This window comes from Tachypleus tridentatus, chromosome 2 (genome assembly GCF_004210375.1).
Source record: "Tachypleus tridentatus isolate NWPU-2018 chromosome 2, ASM421037v1, whole genome shotgun sequence".
NCBI lineage: Eukaryota > Metazoa > Arthropoda > Merostomata > Xiphosura > Limulidae > Tachypleus > Tachypleus tridentatus.
Genome location: NC_134826.1, coordinates 63,994,368 through 64,017,245, shown reverse-complemented (window position 1 = coordinate 64,017,245; position 22,878 = coordinate 63,994,368). Strand labels below are relative to the sequence as shown.

The window sequence follows — 22,878 nt, the reverse complement described above, 5'->3', positions numbered from 1 at the left end:
AAACAGTTATCCCCAACCAACATTACCCTGCACTCTGACTTCAACCAACAAAAATTCACACAAATCCTTAAATTAGTCCTCAAGGACAGTCCGTTTGCTTTTAATGGTCATCTTTATGGACAGAAAGATGGATTGGTAACAATACGTGGGTCTGACTCCTCAAAACGTTTTTATCCATCACTACGAATGTCAACCACTGAATAATTATACCGTTTATTAAAAACGTTTGTTATACAGAAGATGTGTTTATAACACTATTCTATTCTTTTACAACACTAACCATGCAAAGAAGTTTCAGGTTACCTAAACTCACAACATCACAAGTTAGATGAAAGACAACTATAACAGTTTTTTTAGATGTCCAAGTCAAGAATATAAATCATCTCTTTACCACATTCGTTTATTGTACGGAAACATTTACTTGCTTATACGGTCGTTTCGACAGTTTTATGCCAGGCTCTTTCAAACATAACTGTGTTCTAAATCTTCTAAGACAGAGCACATAATGTCTGTTCCGACTACTTCTGTCATGTATTATTATATTGTTGTCATTTTAGTTTGTTCTTTCTGAACTTCTGATTAAATACCATGTTTCTCCGAAAATAAGACAGGGCTTATATTAATTTTCACTCCAAAATATGACACTAGGGCTTATTTTCGGGGGATGTCTTATTTTGATATATTAAAAAAAATGAAGTTACAAAGTAAAACTATTAAACTAACCATTTAAAATAAACTATTATTAAACTATTAAACTAACTGATTAATACTTAAACAAACTAATTAACTAACTATTAAACTAATTAATAAATTAATTTTTTTTATTTATTTCCTCTTCCTGCCACTCTTAACTAGGGCTTATTTTAAGGGTAGGGCTTATATTAAAACTATCCCCAAAAATCACACTAGGTCTTATTTTATGGATAGGTCTTATTATCGGAGAAACACGGTAGTTTCCTTATTTATTCAATAGCTAATATTTTTTTTGTAATAAGAATATTCTGAAACAATGTTTTGAGTTTTAGATATAGATGGGAGTTAAATCAATTCCAAATCTTTCATAATTAAATATGGTTTTTGGTTTTACTATATTTTTAATATTTGTCATTTAGAAATTACTTAAAATCTTAAATAATTGAAAAGGTGTAGAGCTCACAACTTACAGCTACATGTACGTGGCTGAAATTACGTATGTAAGGATCACTAAATATATTTTTCATTTAACCTGTTAACTTTTCTTGTATAATTATTAAGGTTTTTATTATTACATTCTATTTACTTTTGTTAAAAATATACAAATAAAGTAAGTAACTTTGCATTATCTGAGCACTAATAATTATCATGTGCCTACTTTAATAAGTTTTTTCTATGTTTGTTGTCCAAAAGGTAATTCGCATAGCTTAAAAATATACATTTTAGAAGACAGATATAACTTTAAGCAAGAAAAAAGAATGTTCGAAAATTATTTTAATTTCCTTACACCCTTGTGCAAATTAATTGAAACAAATTGTTATTTTACAATATTTTCAGCATGGCGGCCGGTGTAGGCTCGCTGGACACACTGATTTCCTTTAATAGTCATTTTTTTTCACACAGATGGCGTCATTAGCTGTGTTTTGCAGTTCGGTCGATCTATTTTTGGGATATATGACGAAATTTTGAGGAATATTACGCCATTCGAAATTGCGTTAGAAGGGCAAGGAGACCAGTCAGAAAACAACTTCTTACCAACTCAATAAAGAAAAAATCAATGGGGTCTGAAATACAAGAACTGGACGCAAAAACAATGGAGGAAGGTGTTATTCAGTGACGAGACTAATTTCTCCGTACAGAGTCAAAGAAGTTTACATGTTCGCAGATCTCCAGGTGAGAAACTTCGAGAATTTCACATCAATCGGTTCGTAAAACATCCCTTGAAGAAGATGTTTTGGGGCTTGTTCAGCTACTATGGCGTCGGAGGCTTACACATCGTAGAAGGTATGATGCGAGGACCACAGTACATCAAAGTTTTGTAGAGAAGAGTCGTTCCAGAATTGAAAAAGAGATTTCCAGATGGATCTGGCATTTTTCAACAAGATCTGGCTCGTGCCACACATCAAAACTTGTGAATAATTTTATGATTACAACGCAAATAAAGGTGCTGGACTGGCCTGGAAACTCTCCGAACTTAAATCCTATTGAAAATCTTTGAGCGATTTGTAAAGAAAGACTTCGGGGAAAAGACTATACTACGAATATCAAGCTAATTGAGGCCATAATTGAGGTGTGGTACCGCAATCCAAAAATTGGTAAAGATTGCAGTCAACTCATGGACTCGATGCCAAAGCGGATTAATGATCTTCTGAAAAATAAAGGCGGACATATCATGTATTTGTGAGTAATTTTTGGATTCTCAAAAATAAAACGCAAAAAATTGAAGAAATCGTAATATTCCGTCTTGTTTCAATTAATTTGCACAAGGGTGTAGTTTTCTAATTAAACTATAAATAGGTAAAAAAATTATTACTCATTATAATATCAATTTCAGTTCGCATATATCAAGATCTTCTTCATAAATATTGAATTTTACCACATAAACTAAAACTGTAGTCACAGTAATGTGTTTTACAAAGTGACCTTTCTATTGGTTACAACCATGCACTAGTGACAAGTGAACATGAGCAAAGAAGTAATTTCATGAAGACGGACAGTTTGGGGAACTTTGTGAAGGATGCGGTAAATTAAGATATATTTCAGAAAATAAAGAATGTGAGAGGTTCCTATTTTAAATTTTGGCCCATCAAATTTTATAGTTGGTGTATGTATTTGGTGTAAATTTCGAATCCCTTATAATTGAAGAAACAAAACCTAGAGAGAATTCAAAACTCGTGACACAAGGAAGTGAAGACTGAAATTTCATTTAAATATTTCCTTTTCAGATTAAATATTGGATAATATAAAAATTGAATCAATTTCTACTTTTAATGCTATTCTATTGCTATACACTGTTGATAAATTTTAATTAGACATTGAATGTAACCTTGTAAAAAGGTTGTGACATGCACTTTGTTAAACCTCCCACTTGTTTCCAAAGATTTATTTAAATGTTAATTTTAGTTTACGTTTTCCCTTCAAATATGAAGATGTCCAGATAGTTCCCAAACCTTCTTTCATTTTTTAAAATACAGATCACATTGTACTTTTAAGAACTGTTATAAATTTATCAGGTATCAAAACTCCTTTGGAATATCAACATTTATAACGTCCTCTTGGCTGAAAGGGCAAGCATGTTTGATGTGACATGGATTAGAACCCTATGACCCTCAGATTATGCCGTTTGGAGGAGAGTCTTGGTTTGGTTTGGTTTGTTTTGAATTTCGCTCAAAGCTACTGCGCTTGTCGTCCCTAATTCAGCAGTGTAAGACAGGAGAGAAGGCAACGAGTCCTCACTACCCACCGCCAACTCTTGGACTACTCTTTTACCAACGAATAGTGAGATTCACCGTCAAATTATAACGCCCCCAGGGCTGAAAAGACGAGCATGATTGGTGTAATTGGGATTAGACCCGCGACCCTCGGATAACGAGTCGTGTGCCTTAATAACTTTGGCCATACTAAGAGAGAAACCTGTTAGGGAAATAAAACCGTCTTATTTGAAGACGACTCCTACCCTGCCAAAATGTATACTCTTGTCTCCCAGTTCTACTATTCTCACTGTTGAATATCGAAAAAGATTGCGAGTCAAGCACACTAACCACCTGATTGTACATGAAAAGAAAAGCCTTGTACTACCTAAACTAATTACCATATTCAATAGTTTTTTCAATGCAAAAATATAGTTAAGTATATAAAACAAATTGACTGTTTAATTTAACGAATCGTGCTTCTATCTTAACTGGTTTAAGCACTAACAACTGTAGCCATCTGTTTAAAATAAAATATTTTGTTGGCATTTAATTTGACATTTCCTCTCGAACACTTCCAGCATTACACAAATAAATGTTTCCCATGAAAATAAATTACATTGATAGAGCAAATTGCCATTGTATAAATCGTAAGATCACCTGCCTTGTTCAAACTGTAAAATTAATTTGTTGTTCAGTCTTACTTGCTTTGGACAAAAGATGTTTATTTGAGAAGAATGAAATTTACCTGTTTAAAGGTTTAGCTTGTTAAGATGAAGCTAAATTTTGTTCTGCCTTTAACTGTATGATTGTATCTGGTTATCAGCTTCACCATAGCTGAATGCACATTTCTCATGATTTCTCATTGCAGGATTTTTTTTCTATTACAAGTGTTTCTTATTGTGCATCTTAAACACAAAATTCGTTTAATTCTTTGGGAAGTTTAACAGTATTCGTTTTACAATTTAAGGGTTTAGAAGTTTCACAGAGTATCACATCATCGGATATATTCTTTAATTTTTTGGAATATTGTTTAAAGTAATAATTAACAGCTTATGTTTAATGGCCGCCGTTAGATTTATCTCCTGTTAATTTAAGTTAGAACATACGTAGTTTATATTGGCTGTGTGAAGGCTCTGCATATAGAATAACGTTACGTCATTTGTTTTATTACTTTGAATTTCTTTTTCATATGAAAGTCTTTTATATCTTTCCTTACTGTGTGTTTTATGTTGTATTTTCTTTCTGGAATGTCTTGCTATGTTTTCATTTTTGCTTTTATGCAAAGATTTAATACAGTTATTACTTCCTGGAGCCATCTGTTTGCTGCAGGGAATATTTAAAGTAAGATGTTAGTGAACGTTTTAAACACTGTATGTTATGTTTAAGACGTTATTATATTATAATGGTCAATTCAGATCTTTTATTTTATTTCTCCATGCCCACCGCTAGTACAGCGGTATGTCTCCGGATTTACAACGGTAAAATCAGGGGTTCGATTCACCTCGGTGGGCTGAGCAGATAGCCTTTGTGGCTTTGCTAAAAGAAAACACACAAACACACATATTTCTCTATAAATATTAGTTTTTGGTTGTACCATGAGAAAATTACCGCCAGGAACTCGTCACGATTTAAACTGTAACGAATGTCTTAAATTGTTACCGACGTAAGTCGCCACTGCTTCTATACGGTAGGAGTGGTTAAATGAGTTTTTTTGGTTAAAAAGCACGAGGGAGAAATGGAGAGCGAGTTTACAATTTCCAAAGAAATTTTCTTCCACGCTAATAGTTTAAGCCAACAATGAGTTGTGTTCGTTATTAAGGTATACCTAATTTACATTTTAATAAGAGTATTGGCTGTACTAGTTAATATATTAAATGTTATTACTTTTGATTTTTCTTCTTATTATAATTTTGTGATAAAGATTGTTTTGGTTTGTTAGCTTAGAAAATGTATTTAGGCCTAACCTCAGTCTTCTAAGCTGGCTAAACCAAGAAAATAATTTTAACAGTGATGGTACCCAGCTGAGGGAACTATGCATTATATACTTTATAAGTAGGAACATAAGAAAGGTGTATTTAATTAACTGTACTGATGGACAAGGTAATTTTACGTTTTGCTGTAAGCACATTGTTTATTCTTATTTACTCGTGACATCAAAGCATAAAATTGTATGTGTTTTGTACGAACTTAATTCTTATTTTGTTTTCTTTATATAACCGGTTCTGGGAAAACTGCAGCATTTTTGGTTACCATTCTGAACCATATCTTTGAAAATGGACCTTCAAAGGACTTTCCAGAAGTAAGTTTTATGTATGTATAAGTAATGTGTTTGTATGTTTGCTTTTGTTGTTAAGTATAGGCTGATTTTGGTTATGAACTATTTCGTACAGTTTTTCTAAGTATAATTGTTTCTTTCATTCCTTCAAAGATTGGAAGGAAGTGAAAAGGGAAAGTCAAAATCAGCATGAAAAACGATTTCAAATCAACAACCAATCATTTTGGATGTGAATAAAGAGATGATTTTAGTGTAGCCTTCCAATTAATTTTCTTATCCACTTGCGGCCCGCTAGTACAGTGGTATGTCTCCGGATTTACAACCCTAAAATCGGGAGTTCAATTCACCTCAGTAGGCTGAGCAGATAGCCCTATGTGGCTTTGCTTTTAGAAATGCAAATCTTATCCACTTATTTTAGCCTCAGGCAAAATATTGTTGAAATTTATTAAATATCCACTTCTAATTAATTTATAAGTAAATACAGATCAGCAGAAAATGAATGCTCAAAAGTAGGATTTCATCAGTGTTTTAAGTTGCTTTTAGTTTATAGTTCAGGAGGAGGAGCTTAGGTTTTCAGTGTTTGTTTAAAATCATTTTAATCCTGTGGGTTTTGGTGCCATCTTTAAATTCCTCTTTTTGTGTGTGGTACAGATGAGATTCAAAATATAATTAAACCACATTAATATGAAAATCAAATTAATATTATATGTTAATTTTTGTAATTTTGTTACTAATGTTTTAGTTTGTTTAAAAGAAAATCTTTCTAAAAAATACACATTGGAGTTTGTGTTGTGTTATTCACGTGCTTTGAAGAATCTTAACTTCAGCACTTTTTCTCTTGCACTACCATGTACAATAATTTCTATACACTTAAGGACATATGTTTGACCTGATTGACATGTGAGTTCTGAAATCTGTAAGCTGGCTTGCCTGAGAAGCATAAATATTTTCCAACCTTAACTCTTTCACTCCTGGAGGTTAATGTGCACGTTTGGAACATTATTTTTTATTAACACAAGTTTTTATTAAATAATATTTTTTACTAACACCAATGAGACTGGTAACTAAACAGTTTATAATTTAAATTTAAAATTGTCTTAGTTTTTTTTTAATTTAAAAGGAAATATAAAGAAAATTAGGTATCAGTGTTGTTACATGACATGTTCAGTTTCAATTTTATTACATCAACTGTAAAATGCATATAAGTATCTAAATAAATTAGAAATTCAGGTTTGAGATACAGACAAGCTATATATGAAATAAGAGCCTCCTATCTTTATGATTTACTGAGATATCAATATATTTGGAAAATCTGCTAGTGGCTTTGTCCTTCAAACCCATAGTGTGAAAGTTCTAAACCAGTACCACCTATCACAAAGTAGCTCAAGCTTTTAACCAACAGAAATAGTTTCCCCTATATGTAATTCTGACAGTTGTTTATCAGTGACTTGAGGGTAAAAGAAAGAATTTTGCTGAAATTTTAGGTGTGATCAATAAGTCCTGTCCCTGAATTGGAATGGGATTTTTTTTCAACCCACATATGCTTTACTTAGACACTACTAAATTTCAGGGATTTTAAGGATTCTAATACTGTAATTTAATGTCTTTTCTTATAATTCAAAGGTTACTGTTTGAAGCCACAAAAATGCTCTACACACCCCACCATCAAGCCTACTCAAGGCTTAGTGATAGTATGTATGCACGAGTGCAAAATTTCGTAACACTGGTACGTGCTCAAAATAAATGTTTTTCAATGTTTTTCATTTACCTTCTATATTTGAAGAAATGTAACAAAAATTTACACATTTATGAGTAAATTGTAATGTGTACATTTATATACATAAGTAATGTATGATAACCTAAATAGTATACTTTCGTAGGCCAATATGTAGTTGCAAAAATGCAGTAGGCATAAATTAAGGAAAATTTAAAACCACATTTGAAACTTGACAGATTTAAAACAAGAGGGTAATAAATCTTGCACGTATGTGCCCAAATAACACCATATGCACATTGTGAGATTTGACAGACATCAAATAGATGAGCAGTAGTACTGAAACACCTGCAATGTAAATGGATCTGTGAGGCTCGGAACCTACAATGCTTGTTGGACCAGCACATCTTTGAACAATATAATAACTGTTTTCACACAGTCCAGTTGCAATTTTATTACCCTTGGAAATTGTAAATGTTATAGGAAACATAAGCTGCTCCTATAATATTGTGTTCTTAGAGCAAGGACATGAATGAATGACAATTTTCTGCATTACGTAAAGTGACTAGTCAAGGGAATATCAATTGTTAACAGCAGAGATTGACTTTTCTCTAAGGCTGTCAAAAACTTCTCTCTATAGCAGGAAACGACAACCATTCATGATCTTGAAATAACTGCCAGACACTGGGAGCGTGCCAACATCTGGAAGCATGAGAGGGAAATGCAAGTATAAACAATCCCTCAGCTCTGTCCCTAACTGGTAGATGATGCAAGGCACTCATGCACAGAAATATTAGCTGATTGCCATACCTTCTCTGGGTGTTTACAATAATTGAGGTAGGTTATTGATGCCATAACATCAAGATATAAGACAGTGTCTTGTACATCATGATGCTTATTACAGAATATTTTTTGTAATATGTATGACAGCAAAATATGCAGTTACTTTACAATGTCACTGTGATGGAGAAGCGATGTTGACTAGGGACTGACAATGAAATCTAATTATGTAATAGAAGGGTTTAGTGTTATGTAAATCATAATTTGTGTATAAAAGGCCATACTTATAAGTATGTGAAAGTGTTTTATACAATAGTTTTGTTCACAGTTTGTCTGGTTTAGCATATAATTTTCTCACTATTCACAAGTAAAAAAATTGTAATTGGAAGTAATGGCACTGAAAATTGAAAAACTAATATGATTTTATAGTTAATACAAAAAAAAGTAATCCTGACACTATGGTAATGCATCTTTTCTGGGAGTATGTATGATACTATGAAACAAAGTATCACAGAAACAAATTTTTACTACATTTTAGACATTTACAATACATGTGGAAATATTTATGGAGATTTTACCAACTGTAAAACAGTCTTATTTTTTTCCTGAAAATGTATTGAATGACATTTGAGAGATGTGCCCTTTGGAGAATATTCTCCAAGACTATCAGTAAAGAGGAAATATATTTTCTACAAGATTACTGATTATTTATTCTTGATTAAATTTTAGAGCCACAAAAGTTTGATACTTGTGCTAAGCAGTATCCCCTAGCTCTAGTTATTTCTCCAACAAGAGAACTGGCTTGTGAGATTTATTATGAATCATCCAAGTTTGCTGATTGCTCTCGCATAAAGTCCTGTGTTGTCTATGGAAGAGCTGAACCCATTCAGCGAATGAAGAACTTAGACAGAGGTTGCCGCTTACTGGTGGCTACACCAGGAAAACTGATAGATATGATTTAGCTGTGAAATATAGCTTGGAACTTGTGAAGTAAGTACAGGGTGTTTGGAAGGTCACTGTGCAGTTTTTTAATCATGTTTTATTCAGTTTATTTCAAGCCAGCAACTGATAGCAGTGTTTAGAAACAAAATAAAAAGGATCCAGGCCTGTATTGATGCCAACAGGGGTTGCTTTCAACATTGTTTGTAATTGTCATTCACATTTACCTCCTGCATTCTATATTGAAATATGTCTGTTAATAAATATGTGTACAGTGACTTTCCAAACACCCTATATTAGGAGTAGTAATTATGAGAAATTACTTGAATATACATGTCCCATTGAGAAAAGAGGAGCATCAGTATTTAATTGCGGATCTTACATTTAAAGTCATCATTGAAAATCACGAGCTTCTAATTATAAATAGTACTCTATTCAAATAGCATCACAGCTTACATTGTCTCATGGAACATAGGTTGTTTTCTTGAACACAGCCTATTTTGAATATTTTTTTTATATTTGTTTCAATTGGTCAAAAATTCAATCTAATCAGTGGACTTTTAAGAATTATACCTACAATGTGATAATAGTTGAAGTTTAATTCCAACTATTAACCTTTTCCTGGCAACTTCGACATTCAGGTCACTTGCAACTCAGTCATAAAGATCTGTTTATGAAATATGGTTCTTTCTTTTTCAAACAATTTTTTAAAATTCACAAATACCGCAGAATTGGTATTGTAGTAGTTTGTGAAGGCATTTAGTTTCATAGATAAAACGTGAAATTTACACTTCTATTATGTACTAATATTATATTTGTAGTTGGTGGTTTCTTTTAGTGTCTTAAACTTTTATTTACTTTTTCCAATTAAATTTTTACATTTTTGGTTCTCCTTTATTACCTTAATTGTTGCATTCTTAACTGAAGGTACTGTTTGAAGATGTTTTGACTGGTTCTTATTTTTAGAATAAGGATAGTGTAAAACCAGTAACCATATAAGATGCTTGAAACTTAAGCAAAAGAAGGTTAAACAATTTATATAAACCTATATACACCATTTAAAAGAATAAACATATTAAATAATTATTTTCTCACTTCAAATGAATAATTTGGTAAAAACATAATTAGTGGAGTTGATAGGGAATGACTACTACCTGAGTAAACGAGTTAGACAGTGAAATCATATTTTTGCATGTTAACATTAAAAATATCTTAATTGTAAAACATTACTCAGAAGGAAAAAGTGTTTGAGATTTTCACATGTTTGTTAAAGCCAATCATAACCAAGATGGATGAATGTTAAGCTGATTCCATTTACAAGCTCTTAACTAGAACGGCTATCAGCTGTAATTAATCGGAAAACAAAAATATCTGATGGGAAAATAGAAACAATTTAATTAAATTATTGTCGTGCTAAGCTTATGGATCACATTAACTGCAAAAAAAGCTGAAGAATTAAAGCAGGTATCATAGAATTAAATAAGTAGTTGTTTTTGGACAAAGAAAAATACATTGTTTAGTTTTATGATTTTGTAATCGACTCAGTTCAAGAATCGGAGAAGAAAGAAAAAGGTTTTACAGACTGTATATATAAATGTATGTGTAGACTACGTTAACAGATCAGTGTATTTTGTGTTTTATGAAAAGTCATGATAAACCTGGTGGAAATTTTCACTCCAACTCTGTAAATAATTAGCTGCAGCAGTGATTAGAGTTAAGATGTTTGTATGTGAGGTTTAATGTTAACTCTGAGATAGGTCAAAGGCCAAATCATTGCATTTGTTGACTTGCCATCAGAATTTAGCTGAATTTATGATTTTATATCCTTCAGTTATGGATCAAGCTGTGGACTGTAATTCAAATGTTTGTATAATACATTATTTCATAACAAAATAGTTACAAGTCAATTCTGAAAGAGTTAATCTTAGCTTGTGTTTATTTTATGAAACTGCTCATATGATGTATAGATGTTTTGTTTTTTGGTTACCTTTGTATCACTTGTTCTTCCCACTCTTAAGAATACCTTGGACAGTCACAACTGTACGTACAAAACAAAAAATTCTTTTGATATTTAAACACAATTGCAAAAATACAAACAGGATGAACACTTCACTAGAGACCCACAACACCTTTACTTCTGTGGTTGCATTTTCAGACTTTTTTGCTTTTTATCTACAAATGCATAAATACATGAAAGTATGTGTTAGCTCTGTTGGAAAAATGCTAATATATTAAAAAATTAAAGCAATCTCAACTTTATAACGGCAAATTTGTTTACAAATGACTTTAAAAACAAATGAAAATGTTTAATGTATTATAGAAAAGTAAATAATTTTACTCTAATTTATTCTTGAATAAATGGAAGCTTTTTAGTTAGAAATTGTGCTTTAAGTGAAAGCAAAAAATATTCTCCATTGCTTGTGATTTGATGCCTCTTAGATTATTACTGAAAACATATTTATGTTACTTCATTGGAATTCATCTTTCATTAAAATTGCCTTAAAGTTGTATGTTTTTGAAATTCAGTAGATTGACAACTGGAAATTTGATTTTCCTGATAATTCTACATTGTTTTTTATTGTGAAATAAAATTTTATTTGTAAGATGGAGTTGGGTTATTTCCATGCTCACTGATATCATTAAAGTGTGTGTATTTAGTGTTATATTGCCCACATTCATCTTGGATCTCAGTTTTAAGCTTAGTATCTAAAAGAAGTATGTATGTGAGATTTACTGCTGTTTAATTTTCTTCATTTTCATAAAAAGTTACAAGAATATTTACGCAAATTCAACCTCATAATTATAACACATCAGCAGTGACAGTTTTTACTTGTGGAGAAACATTGAAACATAATTTTCTTAAAATTTCTAGTGAAGCTTCTTCATTAAGGTACCTGGTGTTAGATGAGGCATATGCTGATATAGCTGTTGAACCACAGATTCATTGCCTTGTTTTAGAGCACAATATGCCACCAACAGGGAATAGGCTAACAATGATGTTTTCTGCAACATTTCCAAAAAACTATAGGTTAGTATTTCTGTTCTATTTAACATACACTAAATGGTGAAAGTATAATTGTTTATAGTTATTGCATCAATGGGTTTGTAAAGAACCATTCATATGTTTTTCTGTGATGAATAAAAACCCACTTGAAGTAAAAATGTATTTCAGTTTGCCTGGTATGGGTATTAATGCTTTTACTAATAAAGCAGAGTACAACATTTCAACCTTCTTAGGTCATCTCTTTGATAACTTTGTTAACCAGAGGATGACTGATGTTTTCTACTTTGTTAAGAAAAGTGTTAATACCCGTATCAGCTGTTCTAAGATACATGTTTGTATGGTTTTGAATAGACGTAAATACTAATTCTTGCTGTTTTTCGTATAGTTGCAGAATAAAATTGTGTAGTTTACTGCAGGGTGAACCATTTCCAAATATGTATTTCTTTAAATGCTACCAACCCTTAAAAATGAAAACAAAAACAGTATTTTTTATTATTTCATTTATAACTAGCAGAGTACAGAACAAATGTCACTTATTTTAAACCACATTTTTATGCTTAAATATTTAATCATCAGTAAGCCTTAAGACACATAAAAGGAGGTTATAGCTGAATAAAAAATATACCAAAGTATCTACAGACCTACAGAGTTAATGATAATTATATGCAGAAACGTAGTAAGTAGCAAAATTAAGTAGTAGTGCAGTTAAATACAAAAATTAAAAATTAACAATCGATGCTGTGTAACCTCAAATGCTCATTTTGAAACACTGCTGGACTTTTAGGGATCTGTAGTTAAAAGGGTGATCTAGCTGAAAGGTTCTCTGTTGTTATTACCTTTATAGATAGTTAGTGTATAAGAAACTTTCTACTCTCTTTTTTAGGCAAAAATAGACTGTTAGTTATATTTTATTTTTTACCTATTAAGAACTGGCTATGAAGTTTTTACATAACTATATTTTTTTTTCCGTGAGTCGTGTTGCAAGTACATAAAAAAAAAAACATCACTCAAAAGATAGTATGGGCAGATGAACTAGATAAACGGTCCTCTTTGCTGGACCTTTTTAAATGCAGCAGTACTAAAATGTGCAAATACACAAGAAGGATTTCCAATATATTTCAATCCATACTTTAATTAGTGTGGTATTTTTTTTATGTAAACTGTAAAAACAGAATGATCATGTCATGTGAATGAGGGTTTCTTTTCAGATGATTGCCTATACAACCCTTGAATCATTGAAATTTGGTGTTGTTGCATTGAAGTAGTTAATAAAATGTTTTATTTTTATATTGTTATTAAATCAAATATCATAAATTTTTTTCATAATTTAAAATATTTTACGTTGGCATAAAAGTTAACTGTGGAAACTGGTTAAAAGATTTTTTTGCAAAACCTAAATTTTGAGAAGCTTCATGTTTATATAGGCTCCATGATCAGTGTAGTTTTTCAGCTTGTTACCAAAAATGGGATGGATTTTTTTTCTACACTCTTCTTTTAACATGTTTGATTTTAACTCAATCTTTTTCATTCACTCTGAAATTACAGAGAAGTGTACCAGTTGTTGGATACTTACAGCTGATCCTACATAACCAACTTTTTTCATTGTAATTTTATGTGTATGTCAAATCATATACTTATATAAAATTTAATAATTAAAATTCATATTTTATATATACACGATTTTATGAACTTTATTGAATCTGTTAATGGAATAGATCTTCAGTCATTAAAAGCAGTGTATTAGAGAACTCCGATCTCATAATTTTAGTGATAAATATCAAGCTGTGATGTTATTGACACTTGAAACCTGATATAATACTGTAGATAAATTTATTACTGAGCTTGATTATATTTTAGAAAAAAACTATGAAAAAATATTGACTCCAAAAAGTTTTATACTGAATGTTTTTTCAGTATTTACTTAGAAATTTAGTGCACATTGAAACTGTTTCCATTAGCACCTGACTCTTTAATCTTGACCTTTATGGAAACCAAGAAAGGGGCAGATGCACTTCCTGACAGAAGGCTACCCAGTAGCAAGTATACATGGTAATAAATCTGTGGGAAAGAGGATGCTTTATGGTTTTTTCGATCAGGTCATAGGCCTATTTTTGCAGCCACAGCTGTAAGTATTGGAATTTAATATGGTAAAAGTAAGGTAAAATTCATGAGAAAAATTGGCTCTGTCCAATAAATATTTATTTAAGTGTTTCTAATGTAATTATTTTTTCCTTTACATTAAATTAACTTTTTTTAATAAGCATTATCACACAAAAACAAAATTTATGGAAAGAATAAAAGATTGGTATTACAGCTTTTAAATTTGTTTGTTTGTGGTTTTTATTGGCATGATAATATATTAACACTTTTCACAGTGGACAACTATTTTTGGCTGTGCACGTCATGAGATTTTGGTGAGTTATATTCAAAATGTAACACTGTACAAGTTTTAAGCTCTGAATATTATAATATTAAAACTAAATCCTCAGTTTCCCTAGTGTGAAAATTGAAACATTTGATCGTAGATAACTGTCAATCTCTAATATATTTATTACTCTTTCAAAAAGAATGAAATTTAATGTAAATTACTCATCATAATGTTGTAATCACTTTGGCCAAGAATAACAGTTATACTCTCCAATCTAATTTGGTAACAGTCTTCAAATGGAAAGTCAAGCCCCCCCTCTTCCCATATTCATATATCACATCCTTTTTTCAGAAGTTGCAAGTAGTTCTCTAATGTTTAATGTCATACATTTGAATGATAGAAAGCCAAGATTTTAATTTATCCAGTGATATATTCTGCTATGTCTGTTTCTGTAAAGAGTCGTCTATTTTGCTTCTAGTTCAAATGTTATTCACATGGAAAGTATATCAGTGAGCTCAGCTGAATTTTTAACAGCTCTTGTAGCATAGTTAGGGTAATATGAGGTATTCACTAGTAAAGTGATTTACAACTTCTATGGCACAAATATTAGTAAAGACATGGGTTTAAAGGGCAATGAAACAAAATTTAAGTATAAAAAGATGTTTACTGTTAAGAGTTTAGAGCTGTTTAGGATAAACGTGTGTAGTTAATGTTACAATTTGAAGTTGTTCAAGAAAAAAAAAAGTAATTGAGATTTATTTTTAGTGATTACAAGGTCAGTCAAATTGATCAACCGTATATAAAAAAAAAAAAAAAAAAATAATAAACTGAAGTTTTAATGAAAAATAACATTTAGAATTATTTAGGAGGCATCAGAGATATTACTCAAATGAAAGTGTTTAATTTTAACATAAATTACTTAACACCTGGAGCAGTGAATTAATGGTTGCTTAAAGCTTGTGAAATTTCTGGAAGATACACAAAATGTTAAGTTTGTGTGGAAACCATAAAGGTTAATTTGTTGTCATGAATTGTATTTGAAAGAGTGCATGGTGAGAAAGCTGTCCAGTAAAATAGAAAAATTGTTCATTTTAATCTTTCTAATATTGTTGTACATGACCAAATTGTATTTAAAAAATTTAAGAGAGGTGTGGAAAACCAAAGTTGTTTATCTGGTTAATGAATTTCAAACACAGTATAACTAGTTATGCCTAACATTGCACACCATCTGCCACATTCTGCTTCTTAATGTTTTTCCCTTAATATTTTTTATTTTCCTGGAAATATGATTCTATGAGATTTGTTAATTATCAAAGTGTTATATTTGAAAATATTTAACTTTCATTTGTTTTTTTGTCCCATTGTGATATTTCCTCATGTTGGAAATGACTTCAATGTTGTAAGCCAACTGCTACATTTTAAGTTGTTGAAATGAAATAAATTATGTAGTTTGGTTTTAAAGTAAGCGAAAATTGTTGATTCATCATAATTTCATTAGTATAATATTGGCACTTTCGGTATGTTCACTGTTATTTCTCATACTGATAATCCTAACGTGGCCTTACGGTAAAGGTGATGACTTAGTCTGTTGGTCATGGGTTTAAATCCCATTATTAAATGGGCTCTTCTTTTCATCTGTGTGAGTAGGTGATATATTCTATTTGCCATTCCCACTATTCAGAAAGAATAGCCAAAGAGTTAGAGGTAGATGATGTTGACCAGTTTCATTCCCTGTAGTTTACCACTTCTAAGGAACATAAAAAAAACAACACTTAGAACAGTGCATAAACAGAACATGATGGGTTTTGGTTCAAGCATAGAATAGATGCCAGCTTCAGTTTAAAACCTGTTCTTGGATAGAAGTGAAACATTAATGATATCAAAACACTTGAGTAATTATTTTTGATTTGACCAAAAATGAATAAAATAATTTTTACAGGTTGTTTCTAGAGGCTTGTATGTACGAAACGTGAAACATGATTAATTATGACCTACTGACTGATGTATAAGAGTATGTTCATTGTATTGGTCATACTGGAAGAGTTGGGAATTTAGGTTTGTATTTTGTCCATTGTTTTAAAGTTAGAAAGTTTTGTAAAGGCTGTGATTTGATATATTAATAGATTTCTAAGGAAAAGAAGATTAAAACACCTTTTAAACAGAAATAGTTACCTCTAAACTGTGGGATTATCTTTTATCATTCAGTATTTTACTCTGTAGCTTAATTTGTAATGTACTAGTTCATTAATAAAGTTGAAAGCAAACTAGAACATAGTTGCTTGTGTCCCAAAAGCACTTAGTAAAATCAAACATTCTCAAAGTTAAATTCTTTCAACAATGGATATTAACAATAGTATATAAACAATGCATGTAAATCAACAGCTGAGCTGTTAAAAGCATATCACTGGTATATGACATATAGATGGAGACACAATAATAAAAATTGAAGATACTGGTTAATTTTACCAAACTCAATCATCATCCCTATATTAAAGGCTAATATGTATATTTCTTACTTTTAGGTTTAAGTGATTGAAATGTCTCGTGTAATGTTGTGGTTCAGTTAACCTTGTCTCTTGGATAAGATGTTAACATCAGGTAAAATGTTTTCTATTTATCGTATCCCAGTGTCTTCAGACTAACGTACAGCAATAACATTATTTCTTTTGAGGTTTTGGAAGTCTCTAACTTGTGTTGTTCTGTCATACAGAAACTAGCATGTTTCCAGTATACTTTCTTGCTTCTTGTGCATAATGTTAAAATAATGAATAACATTCAACATTAAAAGGACAAAGTGAAAACCATTTTAAATTCAGGCTGATCTGTGGCTCTCAAAAAGTTAACTATATATTTTACCACCTCAGTGGTATCATCAGAAGTGATTTGTACCTTAATAGGTCGTGTGACTTTTGTATATATTTATGGTTTCTGTGTAATTCTTAGAAGTCCTGCCACAGGTATTTGCTTGGACATTCATCTCTGTTTAATAATTTGTGATCTTTCTTTCATTTTTATTTCCAAAGTTTTAAACGTATTATTGGCTCTAATACTCATTGGTTTCATCCGTTACTGCTTTTTCCCACTAATATCTGGTTTGAAATTACAAACAAACTATATTTCCACACCAAGAATGTCATTTACATATCTTGTCCAAATGTCAGGCTTACATTTTCCACCATTTGTGGCTATTGTTTCAAATACATCCATGTATGTCACATAACAAAGGTGAAAGGAGGATCCCATCGGTAAGCCTTAATTTCATTTAGAAAAATTAACCTGAAAAAGTGGATTCTTTACATGTAACTTTGTTATTCATGATATCTTTTGTTCGAACTGCAGAAAATGTCGCTGAGTATTCCTTGTTCATATTTGTTTCACATTTTTTCAACAAAATTTAAAATATTTATAGTTGTATGTTTATTTTTATTTTCAAATATGAATACTTCTGAGTTGTATGCATTACTGGTTGATATAATGTGCCTGTACTTGGTGCTGTTTGACTAAAACTAATCATTTTATGTATTTTTGGAAGATTTGTTAGCATTGTGATTTGCCAAGTTCTACTAGAAAATGCAGTTGTTTCAAAATTACTGTTACAAACCACAACTTCAACAGTTGTGAAACAAGACATGTATAATTAATCTAACAATGTTGAGTGTAAGGAACTAATTTTTTGAAGTAAACAATTTTCATAAATAAAATGAAGGATTAACAGTCAGATTTCCATTTGTATGGTATTTATATGGATGTATTAAGTGGGACAAAAGGTAAGTGTCATACTTGGATAAGCTGTATATGCAACACATTCATATATATGGAGGTACATTAACAAACATTAGTGGAGTTTGCATGCCATTTGAATAGTATAGAATCCATCTGTACAGTTTACCATTGAAAATGAAAAAAAGAAATAAAAGATTGCTCTTTCTTAGATATCTTGGTAAAAAGGAATGAACAAAGAAATTAAAAAATATCTATTTGCTGGAAACCTTCTTCTGTTCTTATCTCAGCACACCGGGAATCACATCATACTGAAGCAAAAACAAATTCCAAAATTTGTTATGTTCACAGAATTTTGAAGTTATGTACAAAAACACGAGGACTTAAAAATGAGTTGTTCCTAATGAAATATGTAGCAGGTGAAAAGGTACTTTACCCTAATATTATGGACAGAACAATTAAGAAATTCACTGTTACTGTAATAAGGGATAAAAGTATTACTTTGTCAAAATTGAACATTTTTAATTTATTTTAAACTTTCCAGGCTTGACTACTAGTTTATTTAATGAAATTAAGAAATGGCAAATATCTCACCTTGTATATATAAGATTGGAAAATTTGGTAATTACAAAATTGGATGTAAAAAAAGACCAATGATAACATAAACCTTTTCTGAGAATTAATTTAATATTTGTGATTTTAATTAATTATTTGGTCTGGTTATTTTACTAGAAGAAATAAAAACGTACAAGTTACCATTATTTTTATTATTTTTTGTCAATTACAAATGGTATTTTTATATGTGCATTATAATTTCAAATTTTTATTCAATAATCTCAGAATTAGTATGATAGAAATAGTGGACGGTTAAGAAAATGGTTGGAATTCTGAGTTAAATTACCTTTCTTGTAATGTTTCTCATATTGAAATCATCTTCTCACCCACCTTGGTTAATCTAAAATATGAAGTTTTTCAAATTTTTTTTTTTTCCCTTATCAATTTCTATTGGAAATATTTTTCTAACTATTTATTTTCATGTCTGTAAGGTTTCAGAACCATCTTTTTAGTATACGACACTACTGTTTCATACATTTATTAGAATTTTAGTTAAATTTGTGAGATTGCCAACAAAGTTTTGTATAGCTTTAACTCTTTCTCTTTTAACTGACTTTGCTGTAATTATGTCCACTGTGGTTTGTGCAAAGGACTCCATGTATATATTTAAAACATGTTTTGTGCAGATGTAATCTGGAACTTTTGATATAACACAAGGTAAAAGAAATTTATATTCATAGAGTAAGGTAGTTAATTTACTGTACCGTGTAAAAGGTTTTATCTCTGAATTATATAAAAAATCGTATTTGTGTATCACTTTACCTTCTAGTCTGTTTTAGATATTGAAAAAAGATTGGTCTTGTTATATTAAATTCATTGAAGTGTTGATTTGTTTTCTTAATTTCCAGTGTAAGCAGCAAGGGGACCTGTATGTAAAAGTTTGACCTATTATTTTATTTACTATTGTGTATTTACTGTAGTAGTAGTAGTAGTAGTTAAAAATTGTGTTATTGAATGGGTGCTTTTAAGGATTACAAGATACCAAAAAAGATTTTTTGCCTTTCCAATTTTTTAACCTTTCAAATTGCCAGAGTTCAAGACAGAAGAATAGACATTATTTTGTGACCAGTAACTGTAACTATATACGACTGAAGTTAGCTGTGTACTTGATAATTCATAATTCATGTAAAGTTCACTGACCAGTTTTCTATCCCCTTTGTGATATGAAAGGAATTTGTCTTGTATATCATTTAAGAACACCTCTCTAATAACTTTCTTTACAGACAAACTGGTTCTTGCATCATGTTTAATACCTCTTATGACAGCTTGTTTTGCAGATATATTGATCTTAGATCTAGTTTAACCATTCCCATCTAGTTGTAATTTGTGTTTGTGAACCTGTATAGTGGTGCTAATTTTGTATGTGGTTGACAGTGTCCTGACAGTCAAATAAAATGTTCAGGTGTAAAATCTGTTCTATTATTCCAAGTACATTAACAGTCTTACAGTGACTTATAATGTTGTATTGATTATGAAGTCTTAATTAGTCAACATTGAAGGAATAGCATTATAATGTTAATACAGATCATCAGCTTTCTCTCGATCTGTGTTATATAATACTTCACATACTACCATGTATTGTGTGATGGACCACTTAGTTAATAGTTCTATTGCAGAGACCTACCTGGTATATTATTTGATTACGTTTGGTTTAATGCTTATATAGATAAATGAAAACTGTCATGAGAGGCTGTGTTTTATCCACAAAATACAGCTTCACTCTGGATTTGGTTGGTTTGACCGTGTTGTAAATAGACTTTACTTGATCCAAGGCAGTATTTAGGAAGACTGAAATACAATACTCTACTGAAGTTCAGTTTATTTAGGTGTGTGTGGGATAATTTTGTATCTACAGTAAAAATGTATATATATAGGAGTATAGTGAGAGAGACTTGGTTACAGATTTTACTCTTTGTTAACTGTGTATTACTGATGTACTAATACTGAAATTTTAAAGTGCACTCTTAACCTTTTGCAATAATTATGCAATAATGCTTAAACACTACTGTTTTATTTCAGTTTCTCAAAGCTGTAGGTGTGGTTATACATTTTCACTTTCACATTTCCCATGGTACCAAAGCAATGCATCAGAAAACGAAAATATTAATATACAGACAGAGGCTACAGGCACACTAATTTTTCTGTGGAAGTTTTCATTTTTTGCTTGAAGAAGTGACTCGGGCTTAACCAAAAAGGAAACTTGCTTCGTCTGTAGGCACTGTACATTCAAGCTTCTATTGTATTAGACATTTACCTTTGAGTATTGTTGTGTTTGTTTGCTTGATATCATTGTCATACCTTTCTTGTACTTCTTAAGATAAAGATGTTTGTTTTCTTTCTCTTTTAATCATGCGAGTTCAGGTCGAGTGTAAATCAGTTCAAACCTTATATCTGCATGTAGATATGTATTGTCAGAATCTTTCAAAATGTTTTAAAATTGTTGCCCTACTGTTTGTAATGGAACGAATCAGCCACTGTGCTATTCAAGTGGGGCCATCTAGTGTCAAGTACTTGCACATTTCATCAAAACTTTCAGAGCATTGATGGGACGAATGTGAAACTAGTTTTCCATTGTATAATTTTAAGTGCCTTAACTGGAATATTTGTGTGTATTTCAGTTTTAAGAGGTGTATATGAGAATCAGTAACTGTAAAAATGAATTTTAGTTTTCATTAATTATTTTGATGGTATAAACCAATGACATATTACCAAAAAGATGGGTACAGGGTGTTTGGAAAGTCACTGGGCACTTGTATATTTATTAACATACAAAATTGCACAGTGACTTTCCAAACACCCTGTACTTCTAGCAACTTCAGATGTTTCAAATAATGTTTTTAAGTTCCCCTTGGTGTGGATTCCTGTACATGGTGAGGGGACCTTGCATGGTAGGTTCTGTTCTTTAAGTTTACCTCCTCTGGGATTTAAACATCTACCCACGTGTTTGCCGTGCATGGCAACCCATGAAGGGGATGAGAGGATCCTGGTTGTTGAGGGGTCCAACCCAAACATACCATTTTGGCCTTGAATTTTTGTAGATGGGCAGCCCTGGGTAGCCCCCTTTGGGTCAGCTAGCTGGTCTACTCAGGCTAGGGTCAACCAACTACCAGTGTTGGGTGTTCTCAACAGGTGTTGCGGACATTATATCTGATGCTGGTGTTTGGGTATAGTGCTTACGAAACCCTGGCATTGCTGCAATGTCCTTGTTTGACATGGTAGTGCGTTCCCTCATAGGGCTCCATGGTGGGTGGAGTCAGTGGGTACTGAAATTTCCCTTTCTTTATTATGGATACTGCAATTAAAAATCTTAGTAAACTAGCGAAAAAACAGTCTAAAGGTAAACGAACACCATCTGTACCACCTGTTGTACCTCATTTTTTTTTATATTGCACTCACTTTCAGACAAACCTTAAAGGCAAATGCCTTCCTTTTTCATTCAGAAGGGACTAGAAGGACTTGCTGGCTCTCCAAAGTCAGTAAAAAGCTTTGCTCTGGTGACATATTGGTGGAAACATCCACATCTCAACACAGTGAACTCCTGTTACATTCAAAGGCAATTGGAGATATACCTATAGAGGTTATACCTCATGCTACTTTGAATTCATTATGAGGAGTTATTGTTGAGAGGGATTTGAAGAACATCCCAGAGTCAGAGATTCTTGCTGGTTTCTTCACCCAAGGAGTTTTTGCAGTGAGAAGTATCTCCACTCGCAAAGATGGATTATGGTGCTGACCAATGTCCTCATTCTGACATTTACGTCACCATGTCTGCCTGCCACCATCAAGACAGGTTATCTTAATTACATAGTATGGCCATACATTCCAAACCCTCTCCGATGTTTCCAGTGTTAACGGTTTGGTCACTAGAAGATATCATGTCATGGTTGTTTGATGTGTGCTCGTTGCAGTGGCAAGGACCATGATGGCTATGAGTGTGAAATGGACCTTCATTGTATCAATTGCAATGGCTCTCTCCTGTCCTACTTTTGTTGCCCTAAATGGTTGGAAGAAAAAGAGGTGTAGAATTTGAAAACAATTTATAACATTACTTATTCTGAGGCTTGAAAATTGCTGTCC

The 22,878-nt window shown here is 31.5% G+C and overlaps 1 protein-coding gene across 27 annotated transcripts in view; it reads left to right on the top strand.

Annotated features, from left to right (window-relative positions):
- Positions 1 to 1,680: 1,680 nt before the first annotated feature.
- Positions 1,681 to 22,878, top strand: part of LOC143243996 (uncharacterized) — a 159,506-nt gene continuing 138,308 nt past the window's right edge. For 3 of the 27 annotated variants that reach the window (XR_013024842.1, XR_013024839.1, XR_013024840.1), the window contains exons 1-7: positions 4,661 to 5,205; positions 5,624 to 5,685; positions 11,967 to 12,122; positions 14,095 to 14,223; positions 14,474 to 14,512; positions 16,406 to 17,064; positions 18,399 to 18,613. Coding sequence is in view for 7 of the 27 variants with exons in the window: in XM_076487910.1 (XP_076344025.1) it covers positions 5,660 to 5,685; positions 11,967 to 12,122; positions 14,095 to 14,223; positions 14,474 to 14,512; positions 16,406 to 16,439 (384 nt within the window). In the remaining 20 variants the exon portion in view is untranslated. The other 24 variants (XR_013024846.1, XM_076487913.1, XR_013024843.1 and 21 more) reach the window with 23 other exon arrangements.